Raw genomic sequence first — 11,955 nt, 5'->3', positions numbered from 1 at the left:
CATCAATACCTGCGTTTGTTGTCCTTGTTCACGACGATTCAAGCGAAGAAGCCTCTCGAGTTTCACAGGTCTAATAACTAAACCGAGTAATCGAGTCGAATGACATTAAATTGAACCGAAACTAAACCGTATTGCTTTAGGTTCGACTGACAACTACAGTACGTGAGTTAGGTTCGGTTAGAGCCGAATCTGTGTCTCTTTGTCGCAACGAGATGGCTAAAGTTATCCAAAAAGACGGTTAGAGCCAGTTGTTAGCCCCACCATGACGACACATGGGGAAGCTCATGCAAAGATTAGAGAACACGTGGCACTCTCTCGTGTTCAGAAAAATTCCAAAAGAGTGTTCAGATTTGGGCACGGAAGTGTGAAACGTGAAGCAACAATCCCTTTTAAACACAAGAACCAACTCAATACGCATCACAAAGAACCCTAAATTCCTGGAAGATCTCAAAAGGAAAATTCAAAACCAAAGCTTCAAGCAATCATCAAGCAAAGGAAAAGCTCAAATTTTGGGTCTTTTATATATTTATTTCTTAAAGTTACAATCTTTTTGATTGTGGTTTCAGTGTACGAACACGCAAGAACTCGCGTGAAAAAATTGTATCCAAGCTTCGTGAAAGGAGTCTCTCTGTATTTAGTGGCGTTTTGTTCTGTTGTTATTTCTGAAATATTGAAGCTTTTGATTTGGGTTTCAAGAGAGCAGAGATGTGTAGTTTGTCGGCGATTATGTTGTTACCAACGAAGCTGAAACCAGCTTATTCAGACAAACGGAGTAACAGTAGCAGCAGCAGCTCACTCTTCTTCAACAATAGAAGATCCAAGAAGAAGAACCAATCGATTGTTCCCGTAAGGATTTGTTCTCTTAATCATTTTGACATATCTTTGTTTTATGTGTCTCAGTTATGGATATATCTATGCCTCTGTCTTTATTGATGGAACTTGAAACTTTTGGGATCGGTGCAGGTTGCAAGGTTGTTTGGACCGGCGATTTTCGAATCATCCAAATTGAAAGTACTCTTCTTAGGGGTTGATGAGAAGAAGCATCCTTCAACGCTCCCTAGGACTTACACACTCACTCACAGTGACATTACAGCTAAACTAACCTTAGCTATTTCTCAATCCATAAACAACTCTCAGGTAAAAACACCTCTCTCTCTGGTCTTAACATATCTACATGGCTCTGTTTATAGGAGTAGAATGTTTATGTATTTGATTATTTGGAGCAAATATTAGAGGCTTATGTATGATTGTTTTAACCTATGTATGTGTCTATATTCACCAGAATCTCTTAACACTTTAGAGGCTGATATGTATAGAAATGTTTTTTATAGTTGCAAGGATGGGCAAATAGGCTATACCGGGATGAAGTTGTGGCAGAATGGAAGAAAGTGAAAGGGAAAATGTCGCTTCACGTTCATTGTCACATAAGCGGTGGCCATTTCCTTTTAGATCTCTTTGCAAAGTTTCGATATTTCATCTTTTGCAAAGAACTACCTGTGGTAAGTTCCCAAATTCATAAGAAACTTTTTATTGGTTTCATGTAAAACAAAATGTTTATTGTTTTGATATATACAGGTGTTGAAGGCTTTTGTGCATGGAGATGGGAACTTGTTGAACAACTATCCTGAGCTACAAGAAGCTCTTGTTTGGGTCTATTTCCATTCTAATGTCAATGAGTTCAACAAAGTCGAGTGTTGGGGTCCGCTTTGGGAAGCTGTTTCGCCTGATGGTCACAAGACTGAGACTCTTCCCGAGGCTCGGTGTGCGGACGAGTGTAGTTGTTGTTTTCCAACCGTTAGCTCGATTCCATGGTCTCATAGTCTTAGTAATGAAGGTGTAAATGGTTACTCTGGGACTCAGACTGAGGGAATTGCTACTCCAAATCCGGAGAAACTCTAGTGACTAAATATCAAATTACAAGTTTTTCTTTTGGTAGTTTGTACAAAGTGAAAAGGAAATGGCAGGACTTTCCTTTTGGTGGATCTAAATATTGGTTTGGTTTGGTGTACATAATGTGGTATAGGAAAATAATGATTATTTGTAGGTTAAATACAGATTTTAAAGTTTCAAATGGTATTTTGTGTCTACTCTGAAGTCTTTATCATAGTTGTATACTTGTATTGTATCTCATCCACAAGATCAAAATGTAAATTTCTTACAGATTAGCTAATATTAAAGGTGACAGACTGGTATAGTACTACTGCAATGCAAACATAAAGATGAATAAATTGTTGTTTAATGAACATATATATTTTAATATATCAAAACATTCATGAGAATCATCACCAATTTAAAGTTATACTAATATCCCAAATAAGAATAGTTTAGAAATATGAAGATATTCATGAGAATCATCACCAAAGTAACAATAGACGTATATTAAGGACCGAATTCGTCGGTGTAACGGTGAGAAACTAAGGAGAAACGTGAAGGTAAAGAGATGGCAAAAGACTTTGTCTCTCTGGTGGTTTTGCAAAGCGTATCAGCCACTTCTTGCTCCTAATGATTCCAAATTATTTTCTTGGATTTATTTGGTCTCTTTCTTCAATATCTTTTTCATTTTATAACCAAATCAAGATGACTTTTTTTCTCTGACCCCATTCGTCTATCTAATTTACGACCAAATACACCAAATACAGAAAGAGAAGAAGAACAAGTAATATAAGAGAATGGTAACGAATTATTGCATTATTATCATGGGCTTATTTTATAAAATGTTGTGTTCGTAAGTAAATAAATACAAAAGAAACTATATTTTGATATATGAAGAAAAATTGAATAAAGATATACACTTTGGAAAATTTTGGGGGAAAATGTTGTGCATCTTGATGGAAACCCAAAGATCGTGATTAAATCAAAAGGGTTAGATCTTGTTGCATCCGTGTGTAAAAGAATTTAATGACTCTCTGCTCCCGTGTGAAAAAAGTTGGTTGAGACGACCAACTCAAGCTGGCTGCTGCTGAAGAAATCAAGAATTTATGACTTTTTCTGTGTGTTTTGAAAGTAACTTCTCACCGAATTGTTGTTCTACCAAAGAAAGACGACCCGATTTCACTATCCGTGTTCTGAAACACAGCCAAAAACATCGAATCAGCTCTTCTGAGAAATAGCATTTTTGTGATCATTAAGTAATTACACAAGTAGAGTTAGTTGGTTTTTACCTGAGATTTTGGGGAAGGGAAAACATTCCAGAACCTTAAGGTTTCATCTCCTGCTCCTGTTACAATCGTCTGTCCATCGGGTGAAACCGCAAGGTATAAGACTCGGTATGTGTGACCGGTTAGAGTAGCAATCTGAACAAACGAAAAAACACAGATTAAATAACTGATGATGCTCAATGATGGAAAGTAATATAAGGTCAGAGAGATTCATACTTTGGACATGGTTGGGTATTTCCAGACAATGATTTGGTTCTGAGAGTATCCGTGTGTGCTAACAAGCTCGTTTACGTTCTTAGACCAAGCTAGATTGCATACCTGTAATATATAAGAACAAAGATGAATATTAACCATGAAATGTTGGTTATCTTTTGTGAGTCATGCATGTCAAGTTAAGAAATTTACCTGACTGCAAGTATCTATGGAACTTAAATGAGTATTCGTGGTTGTATTCCAAAAACGTATGCATCTATCAGCAGTACCACCACCAGAAGCAAGAAGCCCATGAACATGAGGAGACCAAGCAATGGCTTTAACAGCTGCAGTGTGTTCACTATATTTCAAAACCGGTTGTGTTGAATGTTGGTTCCATACAAAAAGCTGCAAATATTTATAACCATTTTAGCTATGTTGGGGGTTTAACAAGAAGACTAATGTAACCGCAAATCAATTGATCGTACATACCCTATTGTCGTTTCCACCAGATGCTAGCTCTCTGTTGTCATAAGACCACTTGAGTCCGCATACCTCAGATTTATGACCTGCCAATTTACTGACATGATCTTCTTGACACCTTATGTCTCTCTGAAGAATACTCTTGTCTCTGCTACCAGATGACAGAACCGATGAACCCCATGCCAGGGCTCCAACTCTTAGACGATGACCTTCCATTGTTCTTGTTCTCTTGCAGCGTGACGCATCCCATATCTACAAAAACACAACTAAAGTGAATATGCCATAGAAAGAACATCATAAATTCTTCAGATATATGAAAATCTTATCCGCCAAGGTTTTATATGCAGATACTTTCCATCTTAACCACAAAGGATTTAGCTTCATTCAGGGCACTTTCCAAATACTTACAAGCCCTTGATAATGCTTTAATCGAGCATATCTTCTCGATAAAGAAAAACTCTTTGTAATAATCATACCACTAATGATCAAGATCATACCAGTAAAAGATATGGCAAGAATCCTACAGTCCACGATAAGGTCTAAATCTAATCATGTTGTAACTATAAATAGTTTACTTTAAAATATGTTTTCTAAATTCAGAAAGTTGCAAAGTAACGTAAATTCTTAGTAACAGGACAAAAACAAAGAGTAAATGAGATCTAACCTGAACTTTCCCGGTACTAGTTCCAACAGCCAGATGAGTTCCACGTAACGCCCAACCCACTGAGCAAACACTATCCTCAGCTCCGAGATCACATAACTTAGTAACCTGTTGGATTTTGAAGGAAGAAATCAAACACCAAAACAAAATTTGAAACTACTGTGATTTATTAGAAATTTGCAAGTGACAAAAAAAACTCACCTTGCTGCTACAAGCATTCCATAAATACACACAGTTCCCTAGTCCCACTGCTAGAACATTTTGTGCAGACCAATCCACAAGATTCAGATAAAAATCATCTTGCAAGGCCGGTGCATCCAATACCTAAACAACAGAAAGAAGCCTCTGTTATCATCTGTAGCAACATTGCCTATAAACAAAATATCCAAAATCCAATAACAACATCAGGCTTTGCACATTTACAACCACACTAAAAACTATCGAAAAACAGTAAACAACAAACATTCTTCATCATCTAGATCACTCTACACTAGTAAAGACTACTCAAAACCTCTGTTATCAGATGTAGCAACATTGCCCACAAACAAATTACCCAAACCCAGTAACAAGATTTAACCTTTTCTAAATATACAACAACACTAAGAACAGTAAAACAACAAGCATTCTTCAATAATAGTTTCATCTAAGATCACATAACCTCAGACTCAAATTCTAGACCCTCAGAGACCAAAACATCACAAAGATCACAAATTGTTTCATGCATTATCGAAACCAAAGATCTAAAGTCAACGAGATCAAGAATCTAAGCTCCCCAACCCCCAAATCTACAGACATTACACAAAAACCCATCGAAGAAAAAAACAATCAATTCCACACAATGCACACAACCCACTTAAAAAACACAAGACATGATCCAGATTCAATGATCAAAACACCAAAATCTAAACAATGTATCAACCCCAGAATCAAAAATCGTCACCTTATACGGCGATCGCGGCACTTTCCTGGGAGCTTTAACAGGACCACTATGAGAAACACCAGGAGAATCATCATCAACACCAAAAGGAGAAAACGAATTCAAAGACCGATGAGTCTCCGTCTTAAACCTAAAAATATTCCTGGAAGAAGAAAACCCAGTAATATCTCTCTTCTCCGGCGTCTCAGGACCAAACATCGCCGCACGCAACAGAGTAGCGTAAGAGCCAGCTCCATCTTCCTTACCATCTTTACTAGGAGAAGGAGATAGATCGAAAAGAGCGAAATTGGATCCGGATCTACTGGGGATAAATCTATCAGAGTATATAGACCTTGATAGTGATGATGGTGATGGTGATTGAGATTGATTAGCATTGATTAATCGATTGATTCGTGACTCAAGTGAAACCACCGGAGTATTCATCGCCGGCGATAGGTTTCTCATAGATGAAGAATTCGAATTCGTTATCACATTGCTTGCTGTAGGATCTTCTTCTTCCATTGGTTTTTTTTTTTTGTTGACTCTTTTTTTTTCTTCAGATTGAACAAAAGGCTTTTTTGTTGAAGTGTTGTTGAAACATCTCTTTGTCCTTTTTATTGTAGTTTGGTTTTTTTAACTTAACTTTTTTACCTTTTTGCCAATTTTTTTTAATTATTTCCTTTTTCCCGGGAAATCTAAGGAAAAACAGAAAACGACATGTGAAGTTAAGCGGTGTGATTCAGGTGAGGACCGTGAGGTTTAAGCTTCTGATTCAATCTTAATCGTTGGATTAAGAGGAAAAGGTTTAATGGGCTTGAAGATGGGCCTAAATAGTTATGGATTAATGTCTGTTTTTGGCATTTTTTACTAAAAGCAGTTAAAACACTCTAGTGATCTTGTAGAAGAATCTTAGATGGCAGGCGTTGACAATATATAAAAATAGTTGATAAATGTTATAGATCTATGGACAAATCAAGCCAAAACATGCTGATTTTATATATTAAAAATTAGATCTGATTTGTATTTAATTGGTTTTTTAATTTCATATCTAAGAGAATTGTGAGACACAAAAGTACAGACCTAAAAACTTAAATAATAAAGATGTTCTAGAAATTTTTCCAAAAAGATATATACTAGTCAAAAATGGTTCAATGAAATTTTAGAAAAATACACTTATACAGTTATAAGAAATTAATTTTAATTTTCTTAATAAGCTAAAGTCTAAAATCTTAGAAAAAAAAAAATCTTAGTTTCATATCTTACAGAATTGAGATACAAAGTATAAACCAAAACTTAAATATCAAAGATATAAAAGAAAATTTACCAAAAAAATATTCAAAAAATAATCCAATCAAATATAACAAAAGACAATAGTTATAAGATTTTTTTTCTGTCAACTATAAGAAATTGATCAAATTATATCTATATTTTATTTTATTTTTTCTTAAACTAAATCACAAAAAACTGAAAGAAAAAGAAAAACAAAACCTTACTAAAATGAGTAAAAATTGATTGCAAGTTGCAATGAAGGTGGTGATTTGTTTATATTTCCGTACTTCGCATTAACAATAGCTTACTGGAGAAGATGCTTGTTGATGTGTAGGTGGAAAATTCTGTTAACTAGTCACAATACTGATAAAAGTATATTTTCTTCACTAAATCAGAAATATACATTTAATTAAAAAGTTGGAAAAAGAGATTAATAAATCAAAATGAAAAGAAAAAAATAAAGCTTACAGTATGAAAGTTGGGGGGACTCTCTGATTTTTTTAAATTTTTTTGCATAATTTCACTGACCATTTTATAGAAAATAAAAAAGAGAAAATTCTCCATTCTGTAAAAGTCTTTACTTTTAGTAAAAAGAAAACTAACGATTATAGCCGTTTAACCAAAAACTAAAAAAAAATGGATGAAATTTCATTTTGAAGCCATTGAAACTATTTCTACAAAACTATTTATCTTAAGATACTCAATTAACACAAAAAGAAGAAAAATCAGAAAACAAATGATAATTATGGATAATTACTATTCAAATGAGTGTTTTTATTATACCTATCATCGGAAATTCTAGGAAGAGTTCTAGTTCCAGGAGCAGTAGGAGCTCTAACATGACCCACCATTGACACCTGAAGAGCTTCTTCTTCATAAGCTCTTCTCTCCATTTCTTCTCTCATTGCTTTCTTCTTCCCCTTCACCAACATCGCCACCACTAACATTCCCAGCAGAATTGCTCCAATCCCTGACCCTATCACACTCCCCACCGCCACTTTCCAACGGCTCAACTTTCCTCCTCCGTTGCCACCATTCACCTCCGTCGATGATGCCACCACTCCACCACTACTACCACCACCTTCATGATCATCTTTTTGAGCTTCTGTCTTCATCACGAGAGCGTAATGCCCTTGTCTTGTACCTTTACACACATACGGCGAGACTTGCTCGCTAAACGTTGTGTTACTGTTGCTTGTAAAACACGCACACAAGACTGACGAGTTCTTCTTCGTAGGGTTAGGGCTAGTGTTATTAGTTGCCTTGTTGATCAAGAAATCGATTAAGATTGGGTTTTGATCGGTACCTACAACATTAACCTCGTAAGGGTTCCTGGCCACACCGTCAGGGTTAGCATTATAAGCCAACAAACCAAGAACCGGTGACACGAGCTTGTAATTGTAACCGGATAAGTTATAACCAGTAGAGTAGATTGAAGACCAATTCGAACCAAAGTTTTGTCTAATTAGCATGACTCTCTCCGGACATGGCTCCACCGTAAGGCCTGAACCGATGTGAAACTCTCCAATTTTTGCGCCATATCTTCTCAAACTCCCACACCTTAACTTGACCGTGTCAATATCGATACCAGAGAAATTAGAAGGGAGATAGATTTTCTGAGTGACGCCTGTGTTGAAATTGAGCTTAAAGTTTCTAATGGTGTAATCTCTGATCATGAGATCAAGAAGATGTGTAGATTGAATCAATTGAGACTTAGATTGGTGGAATGATAAGAGAAGTATCATGATGATGATACAAAAAGAGAATGAATCCATAAGAGGAACAAGAGAATCTAGGGTTTACAAGAGGAAGTGAAGATAAGAGGAAAGAAAGAAAGTTTTGATGGTGTTTTTACTTTTGTGGGGGATGTGTGTTTTGGGACACAAACATTATAAACACTTACACTTCATTTGTCAGATTTCTCTTTTACCTTTATAGAAGACATGATCTAATTGTTAAATAAGCATATGACCGTTCTAACGTAGAGGTTTTAAAATTTTTAAATCAACGTAAAAGCAATTAATAGGTTCAGTAGTGGAGGAGAAAATTGGATCAATGATGATAGAGGCATGGGAAGATGATGATCATGATTACACTTTCTGTGTTAATTAAAATTCATAAAAAAAAATTGTAATCAATTTTTAGACTAAAAAAGAGAGAGACATTGGCGTGCTAATGTTTGTGTGACTTTATCCTCTTTTGTGCAATGTTGTTACCTTTGTCTGTCCTTTCATTATATATGTTCTTGACTTTAGTTCTCTTCTCAATCAATCTCTTTATGTTCCACACCATTTCATAAAATTTACATCCAAATTAACACCATGCATTTCTCATAGTTTCTTGCCTCGGTAAGCAAATGTATATAATCGTGTATGCTTTTCGTTTTCTTGACTTAAAATCATTTTTTAAGGTCGTTTTAGATACAAATCATAATAGTATTAGAAATGTACCAAAGTTAATTTGAAATTGTAAAGTTATCGAAATAAACATTTTAAATTCGAATTTGGTCTTTCATGTATACAATTTGATTTAACTATAGTAATGATTATATTTTTATCTACAAAGGTAGATGAAGAAGTGCTCATATTATATATCTCTTATTGCTTACACACAATACTTACAAATCAGAAAACATGTGAAGGAGAGAGAGCTAACATGGAAGATCTTACATATACATTTAACTTCGAATCTATTTTGCTTCTGACAAAACCCATTCTTCTTTTCCCATCTTCATCTAGCTGGAAAAAGCAAATTTTACTATCTCTGACTTCCATGTGATCTAAAGAATTTACTATAAATGAGATGTGTACCTCACAGGGTTTAAGCTTGGCTTCCTTCTGGCAATGTGATCAACCTAGAACCCGAGTCATACACCATCGCGGTTCCGCAGCTAAAAACAGAGATAATCAAAGAATCAGATAGTAATATGTTACACTTTTGAAACCATATTCGAAGGTAAAATCTTACTTGGTGCATTTGACAGTGTTGGTTTTGCCGCCGCTGGAGATTGACAGAATTGTTCCAAAGAAGGAGGTGTTTTCCGTTCCACAATTCGGACAAGGACCCTGTGAAACAAGAAACATTCATAAAAAGGCTCTTTGATGTTTTTCTTTTGCAATCTTGAGTAATGGTAATGGTTCTTACCTTCAAGATCAAGAAGTCCTTGATGATCAATTTGGTGATTGATAAAGCCAGATATACAATCACAGGCACAGCAGCGAACCAAGTGAATATGAAACTGTATGGTTCTGGAAGCTCCATGATGTATGTGATCTCAAAACCTGTAATGTCGTCCAGGAAGAAAAAGCTGCAAGTACAGAATTGAATGAATAAACAAAGACGAAATATGGGTTTCATATGATTTGGATGTTTGAATAGAAAACTCGGTATAGAGACTCACAGTCCGAGAGCAACAACGGTTGCTGGAACATTCAACAATAACATTTTGAAATAATCTACAGCGAGATCACTATACACCTACATTTGAGGAAGTTCATAAAGACTGAAAATTAGTATCTATCTATAATCTAATATTAACAATGAATCTTATGTTCTATTTACCTTTTTACTACGGAGACTGCATCTTGGACCCTCGCTCACAATGTCGCTACCATCAATCTACATGGATACAGAAAGAATCATAAACTTGAAGCTTAAACCAATCTTATAAGGGTATGTCTATTTTCACTGAAGCATAAAAAGTGAATGGAAACCTTTAGTTTGAGTTTGAGCTTATCATATTCTTCATCATTCAAGATTGGATTTCCAGAAACATAAGCCATGGAAGCTTCCAAGAATCTTTGTTCATCGGAACCTGTGTTTCATATTACCAATAAAAGATTTAGGACTTTGCACCAAAGAAACCAAAACAAAGAAATGAAATTTAGTCCCATAGTTGATGATTACTTAGCATCACAACACTGCTTCCTTCCCACATTAACTCTTCTTTAAGGTTATCAAACTCTTCATTAGACATGATCGCTTTGCCATCATAATAGAAAGACTGTAATCAAAAGACAAAAGCAATTCTCAGGCTCTTGAAGATTAGATATATATCATGTTTTGGCAACTATAAAAAAAATGGTTTATTGTAGCGTTTACTTGCAACGCTTGGAGAAACTCTTGTTCCATTTCACCAATTGTTTTCTTCTCAGCCTTGTTGATGCTACAATAGGGCAAAACATTGCTATCGACGTTGTCTCCTCCTACTGGACCTTAAGGAAGACAAAAAGACTGTAATTGAGAACTTCATAGCAAATCTAAAGTTGATACCTTACTTATGCAACCTAATAGTTACACAACTTCTGACATTGCAAAACTTTAGTACAGAGTTAACCACTAAATAGTCAACAAAGTCCAATACAAACAAATATACTATACCAAAGTTATAGCCATTGAATCAATCAAACCCTTCAAAGAATTGAACTTTAACAGGATTCGAGTCTGGATACTACAAGTTAGTGACTTAAAAACATAAATTTTCAGAGCTAGAGACGTTGAATTAAAATAATATATCCTAAATTTCAAAAGGCTCAAACTTTGGAAACCCAATTGTGAACAAATTCGAATCCAAATGGCTTTGTAAACAGAAAACTAAGGCGGAGTGTTCGAAATCGAGACTAAAGTGGCCAAATCAAGACCTGATTGCTCTGTTGTGGCTTTAGCAGGCAACAAGAAGACTCTTCTTCTCAAAGAAATCGATTTTCCAGGGCTGAGCTGAGTCCATTGAGTCCTCGAAGACGGCGACGGAGGAGAAGGAGAGAAAGAAGAGGAAGGTTTGCGAGAAACGGCGGAGAAAAGTCGAGGACTTGTCAAACTAAACAACATCTTGCTACCCATTTTCCCTTAGAGATAGAAAAGGGAGCTCCTTTTTTTCCTCTGTTTTTTTCAGTAAGTATGAACCTGTGGTTGAAGATGTGTTTACTGTGAGCTTCTCAGGTTTCTTCTGATTTTTTTTTTTTTTTTTTTTTTTGGTTTTATTATAAATTTGGAGGGAAGAAATTAGGAGATAAGAGAAGTGTGGAGATAAATTCCTAGGCAGATTTCTCTTATTTTTTCCTTCCTCTCATCCTCATAATCAGAATATCCACGTCAGCATTAAATATCCGGTTTTCTTAAACAAAACAAAAACTTAAAATAGAGAAAAGACATAATTTTAGGCTTTGATTATACAATAAAAAAAATACTGTGAGATGAGTAAGAAGATTTTTTTTTCGAAACATGGTGATTTTTTAAAAAAATTTGACATGTAGTATGTGTAGTTGAATTCAGCTGAT

At 35.3% G+C, this 11,955-nt stretch overlaps 4 protein-coding genes across 9 annotated transcripts; 1 reads left to right on the top strand and 3 right to left on the bottom strand.

Moving 5' to 3' along the window:
* The first annotated feature begins 31 nt into the window (after window positions 1-31).
* NYE1 (non-yellowing 1) lies at window positions 32-2,255 on the top strand. 2 transcript variants are annotated; one of them, NM_001341565.1, is made up of 5 exons: window positions 32-68; window positions 141-846; window positions 964-1,137; window positions 1,332-1,499; window positions 1,576-2,212. In NM_001341565.1, the coding sequence occupies exons 2-5, from the start codon at window positions 706-708 to the stop codon at window positions 1,897-1,899; spliced, it is 807 nt and encodes a 268-aa protein (NP_001328989.1). In that variant the 5' UTR covers window positions 32-68; window positions 141-705; the 3' UTR covers window positions 1,900-2,212. The 2 variants fall into 2 exon arrangements, with proteins under 2 accessions (NP_001328989.1, NP_567673.1); NM_118421.4 differs by lacking the exon at window positions 32-68 and having other exon boundaries at window positions 183-846; window positions 1,576-2,255.
* A 407-nt stretch (window positions 2,256-2,662) lies between these two features.
* On the bottom strand, window positions 2,663-6,267 carry FZR2 (FIZZY-related 2). Its single transcript, NM_118420.5, has 8 exons — window positions 5,435-6,267; window positions 4,696-4,818; window positions 4,498-4,602; window positions 3,843-4,085; window positions 3,564-3,758; window positions 3,375-3,476; window positions 3,162-3,293; window positions 2,663-3,065 (listed from the first exon to the last, which is right to left on the bottom strand). Exons 1-8 carry the CDS (start codon window positions 5,930-5,932, stop codon window positions 3,012-3,014), a joined length of 1,452 nt encoding a protein of 483 aa, NP_194022.3. The 5' UTR covers window positions 5,933-6,267; the 3' UTR covers window positions 2,663-3,011.
* A 779-nt stretch (window positions 6,268-7,046) lies between these two features.
* On the bottom strand, window positions 7,047-8,595 carry AT4G22900 (transmembrane protein, putative (DUF1191)). Its single transcript, NM_118419.3, has one exon. The coding sequence runs from the start codon at window positions 8,452-8,454 to the stop codon at window positions 7,423-7,425; it is 1,032 nt and encodes a 343-aa protein (NP_194021.2). The 5' UTR covers window positions 8,455-8,595; the 3' UTR covers window positions 7,047-7,422.
* A 543-nt stretch (window positions 8,596-9,138) lies between these two features.
* Window positions 9,139-11,689, bottom strand: PGR5-LIKE A (PGR5-LIKE A). 5 transcript variants are annotated; one of them, NM_118418.4, is made up of 10 exons: window positions 11,320-11,689; window positions 10,781-10,893; window positions 10,586-10,682; window positions 10,393-10,493; window positions 10,241-10,297; window positions 10,080-10,156; window positions 9,824-9,986; window positions 9,647-9,744; window positions 9,490-9,569; window positions 9,139-9,417 (listed from the first exon to the last, which is right to left on the bottom strand). In NM_118418.4, the coding sequence occupies exons 1-9, from the start codon at window positions 11,516-11,518 to the stop codon at window positions 9,500-9,502; spliced, it is 975 nt and encodes a 324-aa protein (NP_567672.1). In that variant the 5' UTR covers window positions 11,519-11,689; the 3' UTR covers window positions 9,139-9,417; window positions 9,490-9,499. The 5 variants fall into 5 exon arrangements, with proteins under 5 accessions (NP_567672.1, NP_001078432.1, NP_001078431.1 ...); NM_001084963.1 differs by having other exon boundaries at window positions 9,155-9,417; window positions 10,781-10,887; NM_001084962.1 differs by having other exon boundaries at window positions 9,155-9,417; window positions 10,781-10,884.
* Window positions 11,690-11,955: the final 266 nt, after the last annotated feature.

Source organism: Arabidopsis thaliana, chromosome 4 (assembly GCF_000001735.4).
Source record: "Arabidopsis thaliana chromosome 4, partial sequence".
Lineage (NCBI taxonomy): Eukaryota > Viridiplantae > Streptophyta > Magnoliopsida > Brassicales > Brassicaceae > Arabidopsis > Arabidopsis thaliana.
The sequence above is the reverse complement of the archived record's forward strand: the minus strand, read 5'-3'. Positions and strand labels throughout refer to the sequence as shown.